This window comes from Zea mays, chromosome 6 (genome assembly GCF_902167145.1).
Source record: "Zea mays cultivar B73 chromosome 6, Zm-B73-REFERENCE-NAM-5.0, whole genome shotgun sequence".
Classification (NCBI taxonomy): Eukaryota; Viridiplantae; Streptophyta; class Magnoliopsida; order Poales; family Poaceae; genus Zea; species Zea mays.
In genome coordinates, this window is record NC_050101.1 from 142,748,321 (window position 1) to 142,775,923 (window position 27,603).

Here is a 27,603-nt window from a genome sequence, read left to right on the forward strand (position 1 = left end):
TCATCCCTAAGACTCACAGAGTAGATAAGTTCACCCCCCTACTAAGGTTAGCTGCATACCCATCAGGGAACATTAACATCTTGATCCACTGTAGTACTTCCTTCCTCTGGGCCCTGCTCAGGACGAAATCGGCCTTAGGCCTTCTCCATGTCTTTCCACCACTAGGCGGCTTCATCTCTTGGTTTGGTCTATCACATAACTCTGCCAGATCCACTCTTGCCTTTACGTTATCCTTTGACTTATCAGGAATCTCCATAATTGTTGCCCAAAGTGCCTCGACGACATTCTTTTTAGTGTGCATCACGTCAATGTTGTGTGGAAGGAGCAGGTCATCATAATAGGGGAGCCGAGTCAAGCCCGACTTATGTGTCCACATATGTTGCTCACCATATCCCACAAAACCACCTTCTGGGTTGGCCACGAGACCATCTATCTGTTGGCGAACTTCGGCACCAGTCATCATTGCAAGTGGGCGGTCTGTCACCACGACACCTTTCGTAAAGTTCTTGATGTCTAGTCGGAATGCATGGTCAGGAGGGAGAAATTGTCGATGTTTATCGAATGACGAATATTTGCCACCCTTCTTCAACCAAATGAACCTAAGAGCTTCCTTGCAAACTGGGCATGGGAACTTACCGTGAACACACTAGGTGCAAAATAGCCCATACGCCGGAAAGTCATGCATGGAGTACTGGTACCAAACATGCATTTTGAAGTTTGTCTTCGTAGCTCGGTCGTACATCCATACCCCTTCCTCCCAAGCACGGACCAATTCATCAATCAAAGGCTCCATGTACACGCCCATTTTATTCCCCGGGTGTCCAGGAATTATCAACGACACAAATATGTTCTGTCTTTGAAAGCATACGCCGGGGGGAGATTGATGGGGATAACGAACACGGGCCAACATGTGTATGGGGGCAGCGGTCATTCCATAGGGATTGAACCCATCTGTGGCCAGCGCAACACAAACATTACGAGCCTCTTTGGCTTTCTCATGGTGAATGGCATCAAAGTGGGTCCATGCTTCACCATCGGATGCGTGAATCATCTTGTCAGGATTGTATCGTTTGCCTTTTTTGTGCCATGTCACATGTTTCGCGGATTCCTCTGTCATGTATAGACGCTGGATCCTCGGTATGAACGGAAGGTGGCGTAGGATTGTCACGGGGATGTCGAGTTGCCTCTTCTGTCCATCACCAGAGTCTACCTCCATGAACCTAGACGATTTACACTTCGGACAGTACTTTGCCTCAGTGTGTTCTTTCCTAAATAGGACGTAGCCCTTCGGACAAGCATGTATCTGCTCATACGTCATCTTGAGTGCACAAAGGAGTTTCTGTGCCTCGTACATGCTCTTTGGCAGAACGTGATCCTCCGGAAGCAGGCTGCCAATAACTGTCAACAAACCATCGAAGGCGTCTCGACTCATGCTATACTGTGACTTGAACGCCATTATACGCCCAATGGCATCCAGTTGAGAAACCTTTGTCTTGCCGTGAAGGGGTTTCTGTGCCGCGTCAAACATGTCGTAGAATGCCTTTGCGGTCGCCTCTGGCTCGTCCTCCATACGTCCTTCAGCGAACTGTGCCTCATGATAGTCGTTCAACATGTCCGCTACCCCGGCATCAGCATCGTAATCCTCGACGCGTTGTCTCACCACCTCCTCTCTCGTGCAATGCGCTTCACCATGGAAGATCCACCGATTATAGTCCGGCGTAAATCCATTCTTCCAAATATGTTCTACCATGGCCTTCTTTGGTTTTCTTTTCTGGTTGTCACATTTGCTGCACGGACAAGGGACTAGAGACTAGCTCCTTTAGCAGCTTCGCCATATGCCCGTTCCACGAAAGCATCGGTCTTCCTAATCCATTCTGGGGTGACATCATTACGTCGAACGCGGCCCGTGTACATCCACTCACGGTCCTCCATCCTCTAACATATATTACCGAGTATAGTTTAATATAGACATGTAATGCATGTACACTACGTTCCTACCTTCTAATAGGTGATGATAGGTCCTAATCCCACCCGCGGTTGCGTAGTTGGAGTTAGTTTTCATGCTCTACTCCGATCCGAGATAGAATTTCGGCAGCACCTCCCCGCTGTTCTCCGGATACACGTCCTGGCAGGGAGAGTGTACTGTCCGGAGAACAACAGGGAGGTGACGCCGAAACTCTATCTCGGACCGGAGTAGAGCATGAAACTAACACCATCTACGCAACCGCGGGCTGTCCAGAAAACGTGGACAATTCGAAACTGATACATTTGTAGATATGCAAAGATCTGCATATCTACACCGTATCTCTTTCGAACGGGAGACGCCTAACTGGGTTACGTGATCTACGACTATGATGCGGAAATAGAGGTTATACCTAGGGTGGCGGTGGAGTCAGGCTAGTGGGGCTGTGGCGGGTCAGTGCAGTGGCGACGCGAGGCAGACCCGCAGCGGCTAGGAAGACCTCTGCAAAAAAATAAACAAGTCTGTCAACAAAAAAATTCGGCAGCACCTCCCCTGCACGGGGAGGTTTCCAAAACCTGCAAATAAAAGTAACAACACGATGGCTGACATTCACACGTATACCAGGAGCACATAAAAGCTTTGATAATACCATTGAAGGCGACAAAGCATTTATGGGTATATGTTTTGAGCACATAAAAGCTTTGATAATACAAGAACATATATACTAACGAAAGAACATATATGTGGGAATACAATGTCACAAAAATTATATAGTGCCACAAAAATTATACCAGTGTGGAGGCGCGGCGGCGTCGAGGCCGAGGGCGGCCGTGGGCCGCGGTGGTGTCCGGGCCGCGGCGGCGTGGGGAGGCGTGCGCGGGCGCTGCGGCGTGCGCGTGGCGAGGCAGCGGCGCGCGGCGTGTGCGGGCGGGCGCGGGGGCGCGCGGCGTGCACGGGGAGGCGGCGGCGCAGGGAGGCGGCGCTGCGGGGAGGCGCGGTGGCGAGCGGCCGTCGGCGAGCGGACAGAGAGGGCGTGGAGAGAAAGAATGAGAAGGAAGATCGGGAGAGCCGTTTATTTCCTTTCTTTGCCGAGTGCCCGTGATCTGGCACTCGGCAAAGATTTTTTAAAAATATTAAAATATTCTTTGTCGAGTGCCAGTCCTTTGCCGAGTGCCAGCTGGATGACACTCGACAAAGAATCTTTTACAATCCTTTGCCGAGTGTCTCCCAGCTGGCACTCGGCAAAGCATGCTTTGCCGAGTGTCATTTGTGGACACTCGGCAAAGTACATTTTTATTTTTCCTACCAAATTTTTTGTGGTATGTTCCTACACTATATAGACCTACATATACCATTTTGAGACAATTAGAAAATTGTTTTCTATAGCTAATAGATTTAGTTTTTTTATTTGAATTTCTTCGAAAAACTCACATTTGAACTGCAGGTCACTCGAAACTTGGAAAACTGTGCATGCAAAAATAATATCCATTCTACTTAGCACAAGTTACGACCGATTTCAGGATCGGACCGGAAACTTCGAGCACCATGCTAACTCAACATGGCCGTGAACTTGCCACACAGTTGTTTAAAAAATTTATAAAACACAAACAAACTTAGAAAATCATGAAACTTGTCCACATGTCATGATATCATATGTAGAGTCTGTGATAAAAAATTTAGAATGTTTGGAGAAAGTTGTGAGACATTATGTGTAGAAACCTAAGAGAACCACACATGAAATCATAGAGTTTCAATGTGGATCTCTTAGGTTTGTACACATAGTGTGTTACAGCTTTCTCGAAACTTTTTCAAATTTTTACCACAGCCTCTTCATATGATATCATGACACGTGGACAAGTTTCATGATTTTTTGACTTTGTTTCTGTTTTATACAATTTTTAAACACCTGGATGACAAGTTTACGGTCATGTTGAGTGAGCATGGTGCTCGAAGTTTCCGGTCCGCTCCTGAAATCGGTCGTAACTTGTGCTAAGTAGCATGGATATCATTTTTGCATGCACGGTTTTCCAAGTTTCGAGTGACCTGTACTTCAAATCTGAATTTTCCGAAGAAATTCAAATAAACAAACTAAATGTACTAGCTATAGAAAACACTGTTATAATTGTCCCAAAATGGTACATGTAGGTCTACATAGTGTAGGAACATACCACAAAAAGTTTGGTGACCAAAATAAAAAAAGTAAAAATATGCTTTGTCGAGTGTCTACATAGGACACTCGACAAAGACTCTCTTTGCCGAGTGCCAGATATTTGACACTCGGCAAAGACTGACGGCCGTCAGTTGTAGACGGCCGCTAACGGCCCTTTGCCGAGAGCCATGTTTGCCGAGTGCTTGACGCTCGGCAAAACAGTCTTTGCCGAGTGCTTGGCTGTGCCGAGTGCCCTACACTCGGTAAACAAGCTCTTTACCGAGCGCAGGACTTTGCCGAGTGCGGCGCTCGGCAAAGTCTGCTTTGCCGAGTGCCCGATAAAAAGCACTCGGCAAAGCCACCGGCACTTGGCAAAGGCCCGGATTCCGGTAGTGACTGTCGTTTTTAGTGCCGCTAGTGCTAGGGGCAAGTGGAAATCGATATTTCCCCTGGCGGGTATTTTGGAACCGCCATCGGAAATAGACGGTTTGTTAAGAAAACCGTCGGCGAAAATAGGTTTTCTCTAAATATTGCCTAATTGGACCTACTCTAGGCTTAGAGCTCTTTTTTACTAGTGACACACCAACCAATACTAATGCATCTACGAAGGTACGGTTGTTCTAAAGCAACCATTACCGACATCAAATGAAAGCCCTATTCTGCATACATATGACATGTAATAAAGGATGTTTCTTTTTTTACATTGCTGCCCTGCAGCCGTAACTGCAATCCATAGAGACTAAATACTGTAGAAATCGTAGCCGCAGCCAGATTAAAACCACAACAAGCCGCAGCGAACAAGTATGGAGCTCTCATTTGTGTTCATACTAAATAGGATTAGTAATATGTGGATACAAAATACTAGAGTCGTTGTTAAAGTCACTTGAATTCCTACGTAATATTTGTTGTGTATACGTAGACTAATATATAGAAATCAAAAAGAGACAATATAAGATTTAAACAATTTTAAACTAGGCGGCACCATATAAAATAAAATTTTGATTTTTTATAAAAGAATGTAAAACTACTTTCATATTTTTGAGCTATAAATATATAAATTGTATATATTGGAATAAATCATATTTGGGTTTTTAGTATCATAAGTTTTATTATTTTTTGGATGAATTGTAGAAAAACTTTTTTCCCGAAACGAGGGCAATTGCTTTGCCGTATATCTCTACTACTTATTAAGGCTGCAATAGTAGCCTGCCTCTGACATGTTCTGCCAACGATGTGTTCTGCCAACGACCGTTCTGCCCCCAACCATGGGCCCCACCGGCCGTACGCGCCTCCGACATGTGGGTCACCGCCGACGGACTGCCTTATGTGCCTCCAAAAGCGCCCCTACCGTCCCACGCAAAAAACGTATCTTGGTGCAGCACCAGAGCAGGAGGAGTTAGAGTGAGCAACAGTCAATCCACAAAAACGTTTATAAGGCACGTTCCATGTCTCTCAATAGCCGGTATGGCACTAATTAAACAAACCCCATAAACAGCGCAGGTGTCCTAGCGATTTCTGCGGCCCAACATTCGTGTGGCCCAGCGATTGGTGTGGCCCAGCGTCCCTCGCACAATGATTTCTGGTTTACCTAATGCAGCCCAGCTTCCCTATGCGAACGACGCCTCTCATCCTCTTCGGCAACCTCTACCTCTGCGACGGTGCCGCACGCACGAGCTCCACTCCCGTGACCTCCTCCCCCACGACCTCAACCGCTCCGCTAGCTCTGCCACTTCCGCACGCTCCCTGTGCACGACCTCAACCTCGCCCGATTCAGCGCACACGAGGGAGAGGAACCCAAGGCTCGCACACGTCGAAAACCACTGACTCACCGCCGTCTTGCAATTCGCAACTGCCGCCGCCCATGACCGAAACCCCTCGCCCCAACTCGTCTCTCCTCTCGATGTGTCGGAGCTCACCCCTGTGTGCCCCCAATAAGCCACCGCGCGCCCCTCAGCTCGGCTGCAGCGCCTGCTCCTCTTCGGGGCCCGCTCCCTCTGAGATCGAGGTCGCCTCCTCGCCGTGTTGGAGCCTCGGAGGACGACCTCCCGTACCAAGTGCGCGTCACCGCCGACGGCGACCTCGAGACCGCCAGGCTCTACGACTTTGGTGGGCAACTCGACGCCACCATGATCATGCACCCCAAGCTCCCGACGTCGAGATTCCTATCGACGCGCCCACCATGATGTAGGACTTCGCCGTCACCGAGAACCACACCAACATCCCGGACCAGCAGATCGTGTTCAAGGTTCAGGAGATGGTGCTCGGTTGCTCCTCCGCGGTGTACGATAGGGACAAGACCGCCTCTTCCCCCTCCCCGCGCTATTGCTGATCGGCCTTCAGTTTCTCAGGGTGAGTTTAGTCAAAACTTTCTTCAATATGCTTTTGCTTATCGACATGTATATTATGCTGGATTAGCGATTGTTTGTAGTATTGAAAATATTTACTTGTGGCTGGTTTGCTCTTGCTGATCGACATGTATATTCTGTTGGATTAGCGATTGGTTGTAGTATTGCAAATATTTACTTGTCGCTTGTTTGTTTTGTATTGAGGAAGAATTGGTAAATCATATGTGTGTGGTAGCTAAATAGCTCTGGTAACCATGACTTCCTAAATCATGCCCTGATCTCCAATATTCATCTATTGGAATACTGATGACGATAAGGTCCAACTAATGATTTCTCTCATTAACAGGTACGTGACTGTGAGCACGAGGTTGCTGCGAAACAGCGACCACCTCAACTTACACCTCAATGGTATGCTACTCTGTGTGCTTGATATATTGTTCCTTTTTCCCACAACCAAAAAAACATTTCCCTAAAATAAGTTGCAGATATAACTTGGATGTTTGAACAATTTTCCATCATTTTTTTAGTTCTAAGCTTCTCAACAATTGGATTGTACTTTCTATACTCAAATAAACGAATTCTTAGCCAGATGAAAAGTTTATTCCAAATGGGCTCCTGGACATTTTAATGTTGTGGCGTTTAAATGCTCTCATTCCGTCCTTCCTGATAAATGGTCTTCTCTTACAGTTTTTTGAGAAATTACTGTGAAGGACCGTACTAGAGGAACCATTGGAAGAATGCCACCTCTGTGTAGAATTTGAGTAAGTTCCCACTCTATGCAATAAATATCCATATTACGCATGTTTGCAGATTACGACATATGCTGTAATAGCAAAGGACACATTTGTGGCATATTGCTTTCGTTTCAAAACTTGAGAATCATGTAGTCATGCATTAGATTGACATGCACCAAATTTAAGCTAACTGGAAAGTGGGGCAAAAGGTTGAGGCAAGCAAAATATTCAATAACTCTCATTTGATAACAAACCAAAAGAATGATATCTGAACCTGTTAAAACTACAAAGCGGGAATAAGTTTAGCTTGTTACCGAGTGCACAAATTTCAGGGAAAGAATGTCGCTTTTAGAACGACATAGCCACGACAATCCCCTTGTTTCCAAATAGAGCAGACCAGCACCAAGGTCCGAACCTAGAAATAAGATGAACAAGTGAATCCCAATCAAAAAGATACAAAAGAGTTTATACCATCTAATTTCCAATGAGTGTGTTTTTAGATTCTAACAACTTGTGCTCATTCTTTAAAGACTTTTAGAGCTACCAATGTTTACACTTTTACTGAAATTTTTTATCCATTCACAATTCATTTTCATATGTCTTGTGTGTCTGAAGCTTTTACTCTATGAATCCCTTCAATTGCTGCATTGGTTATAGTATATATAGCCCTAAGAAAAAGGAACAATTTCAAACCATAAAATTCTGCAGGCTAATATTTTGCTATATGCCAAGAAAAAGAAAAACATTCTAATAAGCAAGGAGTTAAATAATGTGGGAGAGAAACCTTCCAAGCGTGTGTCCTCACTGCAAATCGAATAAGTAGTCAAAGGACATTGCCTACTTGCATTATCTGATTACATGCTGTTCAAATTCATGTATTCTTTTAGTTCTACAAGGTTTTTAAATGAAGACTGAACAATTTGTTGCTTGTATGTGTTATTGACTTATTGTCTCATATAGTTGTGGATATAACAAATGAAAAAGTAAAGCAAAACCTCAAATGCTACCCTGCCCCTGCTTATTCCTGCTCTGAACAAACTGCTTTAGGAGAATGAATATAAGACAAACACTGCCCTTTAGAAATGAATACAATTTATACAAGGTCTGTCTATAGTAAAATTGATGTGTCATCTAGCAACCATACCAATTGCTATGAAAGAGTTAATATGGATATTAAATTTAGTTAGCGACCAAAGGTAAAGAACAAAGTGGAGGCTTGAAAGATAAGCCACTAATATCTTCCATAGTATCATTTGTACTATTTATAAATGCTACATAGAGTCCAAAATAATCCTGGTAATCCTTGATATTAGATTCAGTGTAGGTTGGGTGCTCATGTGACAGGGACTGACAAGCGACAACATTGTAGAACCCAAAACAGAACTTGAATTGTGTACAGTAGACAAGTAAAGATTGCCCTGAGCAAAGAGTACTCACCTGCACATTGAAGCAAGTGGGCTTGGTGTTGATGGGAGCATAGTAATGAATATTAGTAATTGTAGGCCCAATCAATGTCTTTCTGGCCGAGGTGAAGGGAGGTTCCAGGGATTTATTTGGTTTTGCTTAACTATTGTTAAGAAGCTTTAGAAGCATTTCTATCAGTGGCACTGAAAGACCAGAAGTTTAGTCTTTGCATCTAGGCTAGAGTTTTTTAAACGATAGGGTAAAGCTATTGCTTGTAGTACAACACTGCTCGTATTTCAGTGTGCAGGTCTGCTAGAAGGCGGAGATGCATTTTATCGGTCTCTATATTTTTATCCACTTATCTTCATTTTTTGATTTTTTGTTTTAGGCTCTCTTCTTCTTGGACCTAAAGCAGTTAGAGGTGCCCTTTCTAGAATAACTTTTGGTCTTTCCGTTAGTGAGGTCAGTCATCCTTTAGTTTTATCTTATTGTATGGTTTATTAATCCATCATCATTGAATATTTGAATGTCCTATTTATATTAATTTGATTTGTCGTATCCTTCACATAAATAGGTGTTATAACCTAAATTTTGCATTGTGATGTCTCTACTACCAACACCTATTTTCTTAGAAGGCTACTTGGTAGTAATTTTTGTACTAGCTACAAGAAACCCACTTTATGCAATAAATATCCATTATTTGAGTGTGAATGTTTGTCACTGAACAATCAATAACGCCTTCATATGAAACTAACCTTTCTCTAATGTGAACAGTGCAATGTTGAGGGCGGGGTCTCGCTTCCACGGGACCTTTAGGGCTGGTTTGGTGCACATGGAATTGGAGGGGATCCATGGGGGAGTAATTCCCTTCTTATTTAAATTTGAATAGGGAGGGGATTCCTCCCACATGGATCCCCTTCAATTCCCTGTCCACCAAATCAGCTCTTAGGGAGGATATGCGTGCGTTCTCGAACGTTCTGGTGGCCTAGAAATACACGTTTCCCAGGCCGGCAACGTCGACGCCGACGCGGTCACGCCTTTTTTTTCAGCCGACTAGTTCACGTGCTCGACGACGGCGAGCGTCTGTCTAGGTGCGTACAGGACGGCAGGCGCTCAATACGTCCACCCACAGTTTCAATTTGCTCAGTTAAAGTATTTAAATCGATTCAGCGACTGTTTCTGTTGTATCGATCCGATGCTGTACAAACACATTTATTTCTGTATTTATTAATAGACTAATATACACTTCATTGTATAATAGAGTCTCTTAATTGTATTTTGTAGTTAGAGAACTATTTCGATGTCTCTCCACTATGCATACCCCACTATACATACCCTTAATCACAGCACAAATCAGCACAAATGTACACCTATAAATATGACGCACGGACGGCCTCGTTTCTCTCCCGCGCAGCAATCCTCGGCCTCTCACTCCCATCCTCCCGCGCTTAGAAAACCAGGGCCACCAAGGGCTGTGGCGTGCCATTCAGTCCGGCCACGCACTCAAGCAATCATCGTTCTTTCGAAACGCAACAGCAAGAAGAACAACCACGCACATCGCCGTTCCATCGATTCATGGGTCGCCTCGGCACCGCGACGACGCTGGTGGCCCTCGCGGCCTGCCTCCTCTACTGCTCTGCTTCGTCGGCGACGCTGGCCTACGCCGGCGCTGCGCCGACGGACCTTGGGGCGCTGCGGCCGACGTGCGACGGGACGCTTGGGCAGTGCGCGGTGGGGAGCGACGAGGAGCAGGAGGTGGGCGGCAGCGACGCGTTCCTGCGGCGGGCGCTGGCGCAGCGGCAGCCCACCAACCGGTACATCAGCTACGCGGCGCTGCGCGCGGATCAGGTGCCGTGCAACCAGCGCGGCCGCTCTTACTACAGCAACTGCGCGTCGCAGAAGCCCGCCAACCCCTACCGCCGCGGATGCTCCGCCATCACCCGATGCGCACGCAACACCAACTGACCCATCCGATTTATCATTCCTAGCTAAATTCTCATCCATGACGGTTGACGGCGTGACCGTATGATTTGAGGATTATATATAAATATATTGGGCGCATCCAAGAGATCCAGCCATGGCAGATGTGGATCCATCCATTGACGTGCAGGTCCATCCAGAGGTAGAGGAGGAAGACAGGGAACACATGTCCAAGTGTTGTTTGGATTGACATGGATGTTTCCACTTTTTTGTGTTAATTTATCTTTTTGTGATGAATGATCGACGTCTACGTATGTACCATAAGTACTAGTAGTTCCATTATTGTTTTGATTTTTTATGGCTTTTGTTATCTTTGGCGATTATTGTGCTTTTATGACCGGTTTGTACTGAAATAACTGGATTCCACAAAGGAGTCTGGACTAGCTTCTGACTAACTGTAACAGTATACATATCTTCTATCTCTACTACTACATAAGAAGCTAATGTAGACGTTCACAAAAGCTTTTGGTGCACGGTTCTGCCGAGGATCTCCGCTATCAACGCCCGCCATTGGATCGGACCAGTACGCGATATCAGCACCGCCCGTTGCCGAGGCCGCCATCAACGCCATCCTCCCGCAATCCCCACCCTCGCCACCTCCATTTCCTCAGAGGAAACACCCTGCACAACACGACTCCTCCCCATCTACCGCTACCTTTCTACCTACCCATCTAGCACCCCTCGCTCGCAAATCGCAATGGCGCTGGCCACCAACTCCGCCGCAGCAGCCGCGGCCGTGTCCGGTGGCGCGGCATCGCAGCCGCGCCGCGCAGCCGCGTTCCTCCCGCTGAAGAGGCGTACCATCTCCGCCATCCACGCAGCCGACCCGTCCAAGAACAACGGGCCCGTGGTCCCCGCGGCCGCAGGCGCCAAGTCGTCCTCCTCGGCGGTGGCCACGCCGGAGAAAAAGCCAGCGGCGCCCGGGAAGTGGGCGGTCGACAGCTGGAGGTCGAAGAAGGCGTTGCAGCTCCCCGAGTACCCGAACGCGGAGGAGCTGGACGCGGTGCTCAAGACCATCGAGATGTTCCCGCCGGTGGTGTTCGCCGGAGAGGCGCGCCACCTCGAGGAGCGCATGGCCGAGGCCGCCATGGGCGGCGCCTTTGTCCTCCAGGGCGGTGACTGCGCCGAGAGTTTCAAGGAGTTCCACGCCAACAACATCCGTGAACCCTTCCGCATCCTGCTCTAGATGGGCGTCGTGCTCATGTTCGGTGGCCAGGTGCCGGTCGTCAAGGTACCCATCGACACATCAAATCCACCACCTAATTCCGGTCACCAGGTGTGCTGATTCGCTAGATCTGACCCGACTTTGCTGTGCGTGGTAGGTGGGGAGGATGGCTGGCCAGTTCGCCAAGCCAAGGTCCGAGCCGTTCGAGGAGAAGGACAGCGTTAAGCTGCCGAGCTATAGGGGCGGCAACGTCAACGGCGACGACTTCACCGAGAAGAGCCGCGTGTCAGACCCGCAGAGGATGATCCGCGCCTACGCACAGTCGGTGGCGACACTCAACCTGCTCCGCGCGTTCGCCACCGGAGGGTACGCTGCCATGCAGCGCTTCACTCAGTGGAACCTCGATTTCATGGATCACCACGAGCAAGGTGATAGGTGAGAAAATTCAGTCTCCTTTCCTGTGATTTTTTCAGTAGCGATGTTGGTGTAGAAGGTTGTCAAGTCACTGTCATGTCAGAACGAAAAACATATCTCGTTATCACGATGGTACGATGAAGAAAAAGTTATGCAATATAGGTTGCCAGTGATAGCACAAATCCGCCTCTTTTGGTGATAATTTCAAAGTGGAAGTAACTATTCTTAGTTATTGAACATTTTGATGAAAGTTTAACATACGGATTCAACTAAAACCATTCTTAAAATAGAGCAATAGTGCTCAACATTTTTTGTGGTTCTTATTCGTTTGTTGGTCGTCAATGGTGTAAAAATCATGTGGCTCATTTGGACCATAATAAGTCAGTAGTATGAAGTTGGGTACAAGTAGTTGTAGTAGAACATGTCGGATCTTTCCCTTTACATGTCCCCTTCTTTCACAGAAGCTGCTAGCAGGGCATCATTGTCTTTGGGTGCATATCCTTGTTGCATATATTGATTCTTTTGTGTGTAAACAAGGTACCATGAGAAAGTATTATTGTCAGTCAATAAAACATGCCACTGCTAATCTGACCATGTAATTCCTTTATTGATCATATTTAATGCATACAGTCTTTGTTTCCGTTTAAGGTTTTCGTTTAGTCACGACAATATGGTCTATATTGTTTAATCGATGTACTTTATGATATTTTGTGGACTTAGTATTTGGCTTTTCCTAGAAAATTATTGCCTCACCAAAGTTCTCACAAGTCTCAGTCAGAAGGGCACATGTAAAGCAACAATTTGTAACCATACTTGTCCTGTGATCCTGACTGTCAAATTTACATGCAATTTGTGGAATTTAGGTGAGCAACAAAATGAACCCCAGTGAGTTGGTGAAGCTGATTGAGATTCTGAACCCTTCAAACAAACCTGGAAGGATCACCATAATTACAAGGATGGGGGCAGAGAGCATGAGGGTGAAGTTGCCTCATCTCATCCGTGCTGTTCGCAATGCTGGACTAATTGTCACATGGATTACTGATCCTATACATGGAAACACCATCAAGGCCCCTTGTGGCCTGAAGACTCGTCCATTTGACTCCATTCTGGTGAGTCACGTTCCACCAGGAACTTCTTGTTCATTCTTGCAAAAGTAAAGTAGTTCTGATCGCAGAAATATTTTGCTCTTTTTAATTCCTTGGTATATGTACATTGGCAAGTATGTGATATTAGAATATTTGAAGAGTTGCCATTTTGATCATCATCTTCATTTATACTTTTTAGGTCAGATCTATTAAAGCATCAGCATTAATTTTACAAGCTTTTGGTTTAGTTGTATGTGATATTAGCTTAATGTTTGGGCCAGATCTAATCATGTAGTGTACAATGCATGTTTGTTTCCAAAGGCTACTAAATTAACTATAAACATTAAGCTTTAACGCAGCTATCTGCAATTTTTAAATACTATGCTTTCCCCAGTCTGTGGGTTACTCCATGTTATATTTTTAAGAAATTTATAAGCTTGTATAAAATGTTGTTTATGTTTGCACAATAATCTATTTTGTGAGACTATGTTGCTCTGAAAGATGATGCTTTACAAATAATTCCCAGCCTAACAAATTGCACGCAACTATCTTAACAACAAAAGAGGCTCGTACAATCGCAGCTGCAACTGCTAAACAGCTGCAACTGCTAAACCACTTGTGCATGCAAAGTATCAAAAAGGAGGCTAGACACATGATGAAACATCTAAAAAGGTAAGCAACTTGAACCACTGTTTTCTCAAGATCCCTTCTGGTAACAAAAAATTATTAATACAGTAAACATGGTTGCTGCTTGATGATAAATAGTAAAAAATGGTTCTTCGAAATTGGCTGATATATATTAATAAAAACTTTGCCCAACCAGATGTCGCGGTAAAACGATTTACTTAGCATACACAACTCTATCGCTTTTCTCTTCAGCACAAATAGAAAAGAAAAAAAGAAAAAAAAACAGGCAGGATTGATTGTTGATATTACACAAACATCTCAAACTCTACCAGAACTCCGAGATTTTTGCTATGCGGTAAACTAGCAGAATTCCCATAAATTTCTTTCCTGTGATCGAATTCACTTAAAACGTGCACTAATCTAACCGTAAAGTTGGTGCTCTTCTTTTATTGTGGATTTGTTTGAAATCTGATATATCATTTTGTTTTGGACTGGTTCAGGCAATAAAGATGACAAATCTGCAGGTTTGCCAACATGAGCAGTTTATACTTGCTTCCCCGCACCCTCCACTTCCTTGTCGTCGTGCTGATTCCAAATCAAGGGGTAGTGATCCGGAAGGAGACTATGATTTTTGTAAGTGCGAGGCTCAAGATCTTATTCAAGGAAGGTGGCTATGATACTTTTGATCCTCTGTTCCTCAACTTGATTGCATCTATGCAGCACTACAACCAGATTGAAGCCCAGTCTGCTGCTAGCATGACACCTATGTGGACCATATGCAATATGTGTATGATAGGATGTGTCATGCGTGAGTTGATATATGTTAACTGAATTGGCAAAACACTTGATATATGTTAATATATGTTGACCCCAATGATTCTACCAAGATCTTCCTTTGGCATGATATATGTTTGATGTTTCATACAAAAAATTTTACTCCCGTCGCAACGACGGGCACTCACCTAGTATCTTTATATATTTATATTTATTAAAGAGCTAACATTTCTTTCTAGTTTCTTTAGTTTCTCTTAGCTAGCTTTCGTAAACGTGGTTTGGACAAAAGTTTTTAAGATGACCTGAATAAATAAAAATCTTAATCTAAACAGAGCCATATAATATTGAGTAAGTCGAATAGGTATGCTAATCCAATATGAAAAGGTAAAAGTTTTCCATCCTTCAACGGACACCCCGGCTGATTTTCCACTCTTAATTAGGCTATTCACAATAATAGTTTGATGTGCATTTCATAGTGTGTCACATCAGATTTTTTATGATATGACATAACATTTAAAATGATTAAGTTTTATGGAATGAAACTAATTTTATGAGGATGAAACCATGTTAACTCATTTTTAAGGTCTTGAAAACGGTGTGAAACCTCTATTGAGAGTGATTTGTTTTATCCTATCATATTTTACTATTTTTTATTAGTTATTGAGTTGCGACATTTAATTGGTATGTTAGTCGATTAAATAGCGAAGTGAATTTATGCATTGAGATACATTGTTCCATTCTTAGTTTCATGACACTTTTAATGATGTGACAGTGTTCGAAAGAGTGCTATGAAATTCTCATTCAGAATAGTCTTATTTTTCTCTTTGAACGCACATCGGGCCGGGGCAGCCACCAGGTGAGGATGAAACCATGTCAACTCATTTTAAGGTCTTGGAAACGGTGTGAAACCTCTATTGAGTGTGATTTATTTTATCCTCTCATATTTTACTATTTTTTATTAGTTATTGAGTTGCGACATTTAATTGGTATGTTAGTCGATTAAATAGTGAAGTGAATTTATGCATTGAGATACATTGTTCCATTCTTAGTTTCATGACACTTTTAATGAAGTGATAGTGTTCGAAAGAGTGCTATGAAATTCCCATTGAGAATAGTCTTATTTTTCTCTTTGAACGCACATTGGGCCGGGGCAGCCACCAGCGCCCCATGCAGGTACTTAGATTATCCACAAACCACAGTAGATCATGTAAAATAAGGGATTTACACTATACATGACACTATTTGCAGAGTAAAATTTGAAATAGGGGATAAGATAGGAAATGTGATAGGGTAGCTGATGGAGATAGCCGTGTTTGGTTGCGGGATAGCTATGTCCCATGGCGTCCCCTCTCGTTTGTCCAATTCTGAGGGATAGCTGAGACGGTACTGGTATAGTCGTGTCCAAACCTCTGACCCTAAACCAAACAACTTTATCTGAAAGATTGTCTCATCCCATCCCGTCCTGTTATTGCAACCAAATACACCCTTAGGCCTTGCTCGGCTATTCACATTCCACATGGATTGGAGGGAACTAAAAAAATTAAGGAAGATTTTGACTTGCTATGATTTTGAGCCCATCCAATCCACATGGATTGACACTAAAACGAACAGACCCTTAGTTTGTGTACTTGTCGGTTCCATGATGTTGAGCATCATATGTGGCACCTGAAAAGGCCGATCGGTCCAGTCATGTGGTCTGGACGGTTCGCGCTCCAGATAGTCCGCGGATGTCACACCCGAATTTAAGGGCAAATTCAGATGCATCTCATATGTGCGCCAGAAACAAGATCCACACATACAATAAATCAGTGTATAGATACGAATGTCATAAACTTTATTACATAACAAGAATGTCTTACAAAATAACTGATAATAAATAAATCGAGCTAAGATAACTAACTCCACGACGCCATAGTTGACTGGGAGACGACGCCTAGATCTCGTTAAACTCTTCGTAGTAGTCCTCCTATGGTGATACCTACTCTTCACCTGGTGTGATTATAGCAAGGTGAGCTCTCATACGGTCATCACTTAACAAGTGTGGGAAAAAGTGTAGTGTAAGACTTACCAAGGAAATTGGTTAAGGTTGAGCATTGTTTTTTAATAAATTGGTCAAAATTTTATTAGCAATTACTAAGTATAAGTAGATACCATCCCAAATAAATAATAAATCTTAATTGAAAAAAAAACTCATAATGTAATGCATGACAAGTTAAGTTTAATTCCATAAATTATTCATGTGAGTGTCTGAGTCGCCCATGACTGTCAGCACGACTGATATACTAGTTTTACACTCTGCAGAGATTGCACATCTTTACCCACAAGCCATGTCATTTGCCAATGGGTCTCGACTCCCATTCATCTCTACCGAGGAGACGAGGCGGAGTAGCACTACGAGGCCTTTTCAAAGTTCCACTAGTTTGAGAAGATCCGCTACGGTTTCAGGAAGAAGGGAGTATATGAATCCTCGTCCGAAAAGCTATCACATATAGTATAACACCCAAAACTAGATCGAGCAATAGCAAAACTACCCAATAATTCATTTGTATGCATGGTGTAGGGTAAACAAAATAGGCAAACTATTAGGTCCCATCAACTTAACCTAACTGTGCCATGGTGATTAATAGAATCATGAACATCATTAGGTCAAAGAATGTGATCAAGGACACAACTTACCTTCGTGAGCTCCTGCTTAGATTCCTCAACCTGCTGTGCTTCGAACTCCTCAGTCACTTGCTTGTCTACTCACAACAATACAACAAACATTGTATAAGTACAATTAACATCACACCAGGCATATAAATAATCTAAATACCATTATTCTACACGTCGAGATGAAACCCTAGGTTCAAGAACCACTAAATTCGAAGTTAAAACGAATTAGATATGAATTATCTAAGTTTTAGGGTTTATTTTTATGTTGAAAATAAATTTTCAGCTTTATTTTATAAATTCCAGGGCTTATATATACTGTGGGTACTATTTTCTGGAAAGTTGGGTCTGTTTCATAAAAGTTTGGACCTACATGTAATTATCTTTACACATGAGGGGATGGCAGGTTTATTTGGAAATACTTGAGGGTCGTCTCTTATGCAATATGTACGTGGCCGAAGGAGTATGATGGATTCTGAGCAGTCCGATCTCTCATGCACGGACCATATTTAATGTTGTCATAGAGAGCCTTGAGATGAAAGAGATTGAATTAGAGGGTCGTCAATTTACTTGGTCAAACAACTTAGACCCTCCAACATTTGAAAAACTAGATAGAATTTGTATGAGTATCGATTGGGAACTAAAATACCCTAATACCATTGTTGAAGCGCTTCATAGATCACGCTCGGATCATACGCCATTATTACTCATCGACAAGATTGCCTCACAATTTGGCACTCAATCTTTGTTTAAATTTGAGTTAGGATGGATTATTAGGGATGGGTTCCATGATACGGTTGCATCGATTTGGCAGCAACATACGAGGGGATTTTTAGTGATGGAGGAATGGCAAGGAAAAATTAGATCCTTGCATCAATACCTTCGAGGTTGGTCTAAGAATATAGTCGATCTCTTCGAAATGAGAAGTACCAACTTACTTGGAAGCTTGATGAGTTGGACAAAAGGCAGAGACTTCTCATCTATCACCTAATGAATTAACACTGAAAATTTTTATTGACGAAAAGCTTACTACAATATTAAGAGAAGAGGAAATCTGTCTTTACCAACGGGCAAAAGTTAAGCATCTTCTTGAAGGGGATAATAACACTAAATACTTCCAGTTAGTGGCCAATGGAGAACATCAAAAACAAAGAATTTTTAGCCTTGAGGTTGATGAGGGTATCCGTATAGAAGAAGCAGATCTCAAACACCATATCACTAATTACTATAAAACCCTATTTGGGAAGACAGACCACAACTCAGTAGTAATGGAGGAATCAATTACTCATGATACCCCCCAGGTTCCAAATATTGAAAATGCGATTCTAACTGCACCATTCACTATGGATGAGGTGCGCAATGTTGTTTTCCAAATGGAACATAATAAAGCTTCTGGTCCGGATGGTTTTTCGGTAGAGTTCTACCAGGCTTTCTGGGAAGTAATAAAGAATGATTTACTAGCCTTGTTTGTGGATTTTCACAATGATACTCTGCCAGTTTATAGCTAGAATTTTGGGGTTATTAATCTTCTACATAAGAAATGTAATGCCTCAAAAATCCAGGAGTATCGACCTATTTGCTTACTTAACGTTAGTTTTAAGATTATTACTAAAGTCCTAACAAATAGAATAGGGGTGGTTGCAGATAAGCTTATTAATCCCTCGCATACTGCATTCATGCCTCGTCGCAATATCCTTGAAGGTGTAATTGTGCTTCATGAGACTATTCATGAGCTGCAAAGGAAAAAATTGCATGGCCTAATTCTAAAACTTGACTTTGAAAAATCCTATGATAAAGTAAAATGGTCTTTCCTACAACAGGCTTTGCGAATGAAAGGTTTCTCACAGAAATGGTGTGCTTGGATTCAATCTATTGTTTCTAGGGGCATGTCGGGATTAAAATTAATGATGAAGTTGGGCCTTTCTTTACTACACATAAGGGCCTTCAACAAGGTGATCCCCTTTCTCATATTCTCTTTAATATAGTTGTGGATATGTTGGCGATACTCTTTTCAAGAGCGAAGGAAGATAACCAATTCGCGGGAGTGGTTCCTCACCTAATGGAATGGGGACTTTCTATCCTTCAATATGGATCATAACTTGGAACATGCGCGTAACATGAAATTACTCCTGACCACGTTCGAACAAATGTCAGGTTTAAAAATCAACTTTCACAAAAGCTAGCTTTTTTACTATGGTTTAGCTAAGGAGTATGATCTAAATTACTCTCGTCTTTTTGGTTGCGTCATTGGTTCATTACCTTTCAAATATCTCGAGATTCCTATGACCCATCGTAAGTTACAAAATATTGAATGCCCGAGTGTCATTGATAGATTCGAAAAAAGATTAAGTTCCTGAAAAAGTAAATTATCTTCTTCTGGCGGACGTCTTCTGCTAATTAATTCAGTATTTAGTAGCCTACCCATTTTCATGATGTCCTTTTTTGAGATGTCGGCGGGGTGTTACAAAAATTAAATGCCATTCATTCTCGCTTCTATTGGCAAGGTGGCCATTCTAAAAAGAAATATAGACTAACAAAATGGAATACTATTTGTCAACCTAAGGAAATCGGTGGATTGGGGGTTGCCAACCTAGCCATTAAGAATGTTTGTTTACTTAGCAAATGACTATTTAAGTTACTAAGTGAGAACGGTAAATAGCAGGAAATTCTGAAAAATAAATACTTTGGATCCAAACCACTTACTCAAATAGTGAGAAAATCTGGAGACTCGCATTTCTGGTCTGGTCTCATGAATATTAAAGAAAGTTTCTTGAGCAGGGGGAGGTTCCATGTAGGTGACGGTCAAATGACCAGGTTCTGGGAGGATAGATGGATCCTCGATAGACCGCTTAAGGACCATTGTTCGAACCTTTTTAATATTGTGCGTAAAAAGAATGCTTTAGTCAAAGTTGTTATGAATGGAAATATACCCAACCTATCCTTTCGTAGATCTATTATCGGAGTTAAGCAGGTTGAGTGGCATAATTTACTAAATTTGATGGCAACCATTTCTTTAGAAGAATCGAGAGACACATTTATTTGGGGGCTCACAGAGATCGACTTTTCTCAGTTCGCTCAATGTACTTTCTTTTAATGAATACCCCTTAAATGGCAATATTTTGGAGTCTAAATCTTCCTCTTAAAATTAAGATTTTCTTGTGGTATCTAGGCAGAGGAGTTACTCTCACCAAAGACAATTTAGCTAAGTGAGGTTGGAAAGGTTGTTTAAAATGCAGCTTTTGTAATCAAAATGAGTCTATTCAACATCTGTTATTTGATTGTTACCTTGCTAGAAATATTTGGAGAATTATTTACTTTGCCTTAAATATAGAGAGACTGAACAATATTAATCATATAATTGGGTCCTAGATTGCTAACAAGGGAACAACACATAGAAAAAACTTCTAATTGGAATGGCGACAATGTTTTTGTCTATTTGGCTTTGTCGCAATGACGTTGTTTTTACTTTTAAACCAAAACCAACAATTATGCACGTTCTTTTCAGGCAACACACTAGCTCAGATTCTGGAGATTATTGCACAAAGAACAACCTCAACACGAGATCCTTGCGGTATGTCGATCCTTAGAGGTGGTGGCTATGGAGGTCTTTTGCAAGCCATGTATGGAGGTCTAACGCTAGATTAGAGGGAGCTTGATTTGTTGATGTTTTCCTTCTGAGAATGTTAAAAGAAATTTGTAATTTTGCCACTCTCAGTTTTGGCTTCCTGTTATTATGTCATCCCATGTCTATGACTGATGAGACCATCTGTGTCTATGATTTGTGGGCCCGATGTCATATTGGCGAAGACCATAAATAATAATGGCAAAATTGCCAATGTCTCGAATGTTTATGATGGATGGTTGTCTTTTTTTCGATTTGTAAGGCCGTATGCAAGAGATTACAAAAAGCTAGAACATTTTGTTTCCATAATCCAAAAATATAACAACATGTGCTTTATCAACTAGCTTAGCCGGTCGGCTCTTGCATCGCTGAGTTTGTCTAATTTTCTAACTCACAAGCCAGGAGCCACAGCCCAGAAGCTAGCCACTAGTACAAAAAGGCTCAAAGTCTGTGGGGAGATATATTTCTACAGGCGGATTCGGTTATCAACCGCATGTGTTATTTTTAGTGGCGGTTCCTTAAGAAAACTGCTACTAGAAATCGTATTTCTACAAGCGGTTCCTTAAGAAAACTGTCTTTAAAAATCCATGATTTCTAGTGGTGGTTTTCTTAAGGAACCACCTGTAGAAATCGATTTCTAGTCGCGGTTTTCTTAAGGAACCGCCACTAGAGATTATTTGTATCCTTATTTTTTCAAGTTTTTTAAACGACATCGTATGATGAAACCACCAATATAAAAGTTGTAGATCTCTAAAAGTTATGAAATTTTGTAGTTGACAACTTTTTTATTTGAACTTATTTCGGTTCTCAAAAAATTTGCAAATGACCTCGGATGAAAAAGTGTCAAAATGAAAGTTGCAGAACTACAAAAGTTATTCAACTTTGTAGTTGACAACTTTTTTATTTAAATTCATTTATGGTCTTAAATAAGTAATTTACATTCAGTTGGTTGTAATATGTGGACAAAAAACTACAATGTGGAAATCGATTTTCATTGAAGGTTTTATTATGTCAATCGCCAGTGGAAATCGATTTTCAGTGACAGTTTTCTTAACTCAACCGCCAGTAGAAAATTGATTTTCACCGGCAGTCCTCAGTTACCCGTCTGTAAAAATGATGAATTCTACTGGTCCCTGCCACCGACGGTTCTAAGAAACGCAAGTGAAAATAGGTTCACAATCGTTACTATAGAGTTTCTTTGTACTAGTGACCACATCACAAGTATAGATGACCACATCGCAAGTGAAATTAGTAGTTTTCCGATAGGCGAAGTTGTAACAACCAAAATTATCGTGCAGTCCATCCCTTCTAGCCTTCGTTTGATAATGCAACTCGTGAACCCGGCAAAAGCTGTCCGCAAATGGTTCCACTGCTTGGCTTCGGAGTGCCCAGATATAAACAATAAGTCTAACAATAGCGTTGGGGGTCAGCTGGTGAAAATAAATACCGAACCTCTTCAGTACCTCTGCAATAATCCCATGTAGGGGGAACCTTAATCCAGCTTTTAGAAAGCTTTTGAAAATAACAATTTCATCCTTCTCCGGCTTTGGGGTAGTCTCTTCTCCCCCGAAGCGCAATAGCTTCTTCTGATTTTCAGTAAAAAAGCCCGATTTTACCATCTTGGACAGATCAGCTTTCGAAACAGTAGATTTCCCGAAGTCCAAGTGGCTGGGTTTGCTTGGCATGGCAATGCGATAATCATCTTCAGAATCAGTTTCCTCCATATCTTCTTCTTCTGCTTCAGCGATTGTTTGTTCTGCTTGTTCTGCATCATCATGAGGGATTTTTTCCGAAATCACCAGCCCGGATCGTTGCATAGCTTCGGAGATGGGAACAGTCTCCGAAGCTTCAGTCTCGTCCCCCTCACGCTCAACCCTGGCAGTAGAACGCACTCTGGCCATTTAATTATGAACTTGTGGAACGTTAATACTTTCTTCCTCCGAAGCAGGTATCAAACTGGAGTTTCGTTCGATTCCGACAGACAAGCTTCGGCGACGGTTAAAAATTTTGGCAGCAAAACAGTGCAAATAGCAATGAATGCTGTGGTAACTTCACACCTACTCGTCTCTTTATATAGAGCTGCAGGTAAGAAGGCGAAGCGCCAGGATTTTTACACCAGGCGGACACCCGCTCGCACTCGCTGCGCGGTGGACCGCAGAGACCGAACAGTAACTCTGAAAGGCGGGGCCGCTACACGCTGAGAAATTGAATCGTTTCTCGACAACGAGCTCAGGGAAGGTGTTTTTTAGACCTTCAGCGCTCCGAAGCTTAAGAGACTTTTTTCACGGATCAAGCTCGTTACGAAAAACGATCTAGCACCGTGAAAGGGGCTACTGTTGGGCCTGTGCTTCGTCGCCGAAGGTCTTTTGGGAAGAAGCAACCTTCGGCTGAAGCTCTTTGTGTAAAATGGTCGAAGGTTCCTCTTCATGAAGCTTCGGTATTACAAACCGACTTAAAGATAGAATGACCTTTTAGTCCATAAAGGTCTGAGTCAATGTTGTAAACTTTCATAAGGGGCATACTTGTAATCTCTCACAGGCTGCGCCCTGTACCTATAAATAGTGAACAGTATTCCTCTACTGTTCAGGGATTCCGGTATTTGCAATCGCATTATTCGGAAACCAATCTTTGTCAAGGCAGAGGTATAACTGTATTCAATTAAATATGCTGAATAAATGCAATATGATTCGTTTATGATTCGTTTACCTTTGATACTCTATTCTTTATGATATTTTATACAATCTATTAAACTGCAATTACGAAGATTTTAATCTTCGTAATCATATTGTCACAAACCTTCGTCCAAAGTCCATTAATCCCTAAAGGAATAATGCCCTTTGTTGGACGAAGGGCATCAGCATTTAACACTTTATGTTGCCTTGTTCTTAATTCATAGCATTTGAGAACAAGTTCCCAACATTGGCGCCCACCTCCGGTGAACTCACTTCCACTTCTCGAACTGATGGCTTCGTTCAATGACCAAGCTGGAGCTGCTTCGGACCCGAAGCTGGTGCTCCCGATCACAGGTGGTTCATCCTCAGAACCAGCTAACAAGAAACAAAAGAAGGAAGCACAGAGAAGGGTACAGCATGTTGGGGTGCAAGGACCCTTCATCAAGTCAAGATGGTCTCACATTCCCATTACCTTCTCCCAAGAGGATCTTCATCTCAAGGATTACCCACACAATGATGCCATGGTTATCTCTTGTGTTATCAAAGGATTTCTGGTCCATAATGTCTTGGTTGACACAGGCAGTGCAGCGGATATCATATTTGCTAAGGCCTTCAGACAAATGCAAGAGCCAGAAGATAAGATTCATGATGCTACACATCCTCTCTGTGGCTTCGGAGGGAGACAGATTGTAGCATTGGGCAAGATCACCATGTCAGTAACCTTCGGGTTTATCAACAACACTAGAACTGAGCAAGTTGTGTTTGACATTGTTGATATGGAATACCCTTACAATGCAATTATTGGTCGTGGCACCCTCAATGCTTTCGAAGCAATTCTTCATCCTGCCTATCTTTGCATGAAGATACCTTCGGATCAAGGACCCATCGCTATACATGGAAGTCAGGAAGCTGCCAGAAAGGCCGAAGGTAATTGGACTAACTCAAAAGCAATCCATAACATAGATGGAGCTGAAGCTTGTGAGCAGTACAAGTTTAGAAGGGAGAAAGCAGCTTCAGCAGATCAGCCGAAGCCTATGCTCTTATGTGAGGACATAGCAGAGCAGAAGGTGTTGTTAGGCTCTCAATTATCCGAAGAGCAGGAGAAAACCTTGATAAGGTTTTTGTTCAACAACAAAGATGTTTTTGCATGGTCAGCTAATGATCTCTGTGGAGTAAATAGGGATGTTATTGAACATTCGCTTAATGTTGATCCATCCTTCAGAGCCAGAAAACAGAGGCTTCGGAAAATGTCAGATGATAAGGCCGAAGGTGCTCGTAACAAAGTCAAAAGACTCCTCAGTGCAGGAGTCATCAGAGAAGTAAAGTACCCAGAATGGCTAGCTAATACCGTTATGGTAAAAAAGGCTAATGGCAAGTGGCGAATGTGTATTGATTTTACAGATCTTAACAAGGCTTGTCCGAAGGATGAATTCCCATTGCCAAGGATAGACTCTTTAGTTGATGCAGCAGCTTCTTCAGAGCTCATGAGTCTGTTAGACTGTTATTCAGGCTATCATCAAATTTGGATGAAGAAGGAAGATGAGCCAAAGACTAGCTTCATAACTCCAAGTGGCACATATTGTTATCTTCGGATGCCTGAGGGGCTCAAAAACGCTGGAGGAAGTTTCAGCAGAATGACTGCGAAAGTTCTCCAGTCTCAGATAGGCAGAAATGTGCTAACTTATGTTGATGACATCATTATCAAAAGCACGAAGCAGGAGAATCATATTGCTGACTTGCAGGAGACCTTCGCCAGTTTCAGACAAGCTGGTTTAAAGTTGAATCCAGAAAAATGCGTCTTCGGAGTAAAGAAGGGGAAATTTCTAGGATGCTTGGTTTCAACAAAGGGAATTGAAGCCAATCCAAGTAAGATTGAAGCTATACTTCGGATGGAGCCACCAACTACAAAAAAGGGGGCCCAAAGATTGACAGGAAGGTTGGCATCTCTCAATAGATTCATATCCAGATCAGCAGAGAGAAACTTACCATTCTTCGAAGTGCTGAAGTCAGCCGAAGTCTTTCAATGGGGACCAATCCAGCAGAAGGCCTTCGAAGAGCTGAAGCAGTATTTAATAGATCTAACAACACTAACTCCACCTATGCCAGGGGCTCCTTTATTATTATATGTGGCAGCTTCGCACTCAGCGGTAAGTGCAGCACTTGTCCAGGAGAAGCTTGATGGCCAAGCCAGGAAACAGGTCCCAGTATATTTTGTATCTGAAGTTCTCAATTTATCAAAGAAAAACTATACAGAATTAGAGAAGGTGTTATATGCTGTTTTGATGGCATCCAGAAAGCTTCAGCACTATTTTCAAGCTTACAACATAATCGTTCCTTCTTCACAACCTCTGAAGGATATTATGAGGAACCGAGAAGCTACTGGAAGGATTGGAAAATGGGCTACAGAGCTCAATGAATTTTGTATTGAATATGTTCATAGATCTTCAATTCAGTCCCAGGCGTTAGCAGACTTCATTGCTGACTGGACGCCAGGGGCTCAGGAGGAAGAAGCAAATAAAGACGCCGAAGCATGGATAGTGTTTTGTGATGGATCTTGGGGAACCTTCGGAGCAGGAGCGGCTGCTGTGTTGGTTTCACCTTCCAAGGTCAAAACTTGTTATGCGGCAAAGCTTGATTTTAGTTGCACAAATAACATTGCCGAGTACGAAGCCTTGCTTCTAGGTCTTCGAAAGCTAAAAGCAATGGGAATCAGAAGGGCTATACTCAAAACTGATTCCCAGGTTGTTTCGGGTCATATTGACAAGAGTTGCAAGGCTAAGGATCCGAAGCTTGAAAAATATCTGGATATGGTTCGAAGAGTTGAAGCTTCCTTCGAAGGATTTTCTGTCAAAAATATCCCTCGAGGACAGAATGAACATGCTGATTTGTTAGCTAAGTCAGCAGCACAGGGGCTGCCTTTACCTTCGGATGTATTCTTCGAAACAATAAAAGCACCTTCGGTGGAACTTCTTGAAAGGGCAGTCCTCAGTATATCTCCTGTGTATAGCGAAGATTGGAGAACTGAGATCATCTCTTATCTTCAGGGAAAATTCCTTTCAGATGACGAAGCTTATAACAGGAGGATAGAGGCAAGAGCTCGTCCATATGTCATGATAGAAGGGGAGTTGTACAAGCATGGAGTTTGTGCTCCGCTACTCAAATGTTTATCCAGAACCGAAGGTATAGAGTTGATGAAAGAGGTACATGCAGGCATGTGTGGATCTCACATTGGGTCTAGGCCGTTACTTGGAAAAAAATTCCGCCAAGGATTTTATTGGCCGAAGGCAGCTTCGGATGCGGCGGAATTAGTTCAAAAGTGCGAAGGTTGTCAGAAATGTGCACGAGATCAAAAACAACCTTCGTCCTTAACACAGCTCATACAACCCGTTTGGCCATTGCAAAGGTGGGGCCTTGATTTGTTAGGTCCGTTACCACCGGCCCAAGGGAACCTAAGATATGTTGTAGTGGCGGTGGAGTATTTTTCTAAATGGATTGAGGCAAAGCCTTTAGCCACAATAACTTCGGCCACCGTCCAAAAGTTTTTCTGGCAAAATATTGTTTGTCGGTTCGGGGTACCAAAGGCTATTACTGTGGATAATGGAACACAGTTTGATTCCGAAGCTTTTAGGGATTTCTGTGATCAAATTGGTACGAAGATCCATTTTGCATCAGTCAGACATCCGGAATCAAATGGACTCGTTGAAAGAGCCAATGGCATCATAATGACAGGAATAATGAAGTTAATCTTCAATCAACCCAGGGGAAAATGGCCAGATCAGTTAACCAAAGTGGTGTGGAGCCACAATACAACAATATCAAGGTCTACAGGTTTTACTCCATTCAAGTTATTATTCGGTGACGAAGCAATAACTCCGGAGGAAGCTAAAACCGGATCAATAAGGGTAATAGCTTCGGCAGAATCAGGTTCCGAAGCTGCCTATTCTGTGGAAAAAGATGCTTTAGAAGGCATCAGGCTGCAAGCCGTGGAGAACATTAATAAATATCAAGCCGAAACAA

General features: G+C 42.8%; 2 protein-coding genes and 1 pseudogene across 2 annotated transcripts; all 3 read left to right on the forward strand.

Annotated features, from left to right (window-relative positions):
• The first annotated feature begins 10,079 nt into the window (after window positions 1-10,079).
• Window positions 10,080-10,882, forward strand: LOC100283017 (uncharacterized). Its single transcript, NM_001155919.2, has one exon. It carries the CDS (start codon window positions 10,171-10,173, stop codon window positions 10,558-10,560), a length of 390 nt encoding a protein of 129 aa, NP_001149391.1. The 5' UTR covers window positions 10,080-10,170; the 3' UTR covers window positions 10,561-10,882.
• A 199-nt stretch (window positions 10,883-11,081) lies between these two features.
• On the forward strand, window positions 11,082-12,179 carry LOC103630136 (phospho-2-dehydro-3-deoxyheptonate aldolase 2, chloroplastic-like; annotated as a pseudogene).
• An 838-nt stretch (window positions 12,180-13,017) lies between these two features.
• Window positions 13,018-14,746, forward strand: LOC109939284 (phospho-2-dehydro-3-deoxyheptonate aldolase 2, chloroplastic-like). The gene is made up of 2 exons (XM_020539507.3): window positions 13,018-13,263; window positions 14,367-14,746. The coding sequence occupies exons 1-2, from the start codon at window positions 13,030-13,032 to the stop codon at window positions 14,541-14,543; spliced, it is 411 nt and encodes a 136-aa protein (XP_020395096.1). The 5' UTR covers window positions 13,018-13,029; the 3' UTR covers window positions 14,544-14,746.
• Window positions 14,747-27,603: the final 12,857 nt, after the last annotated feature.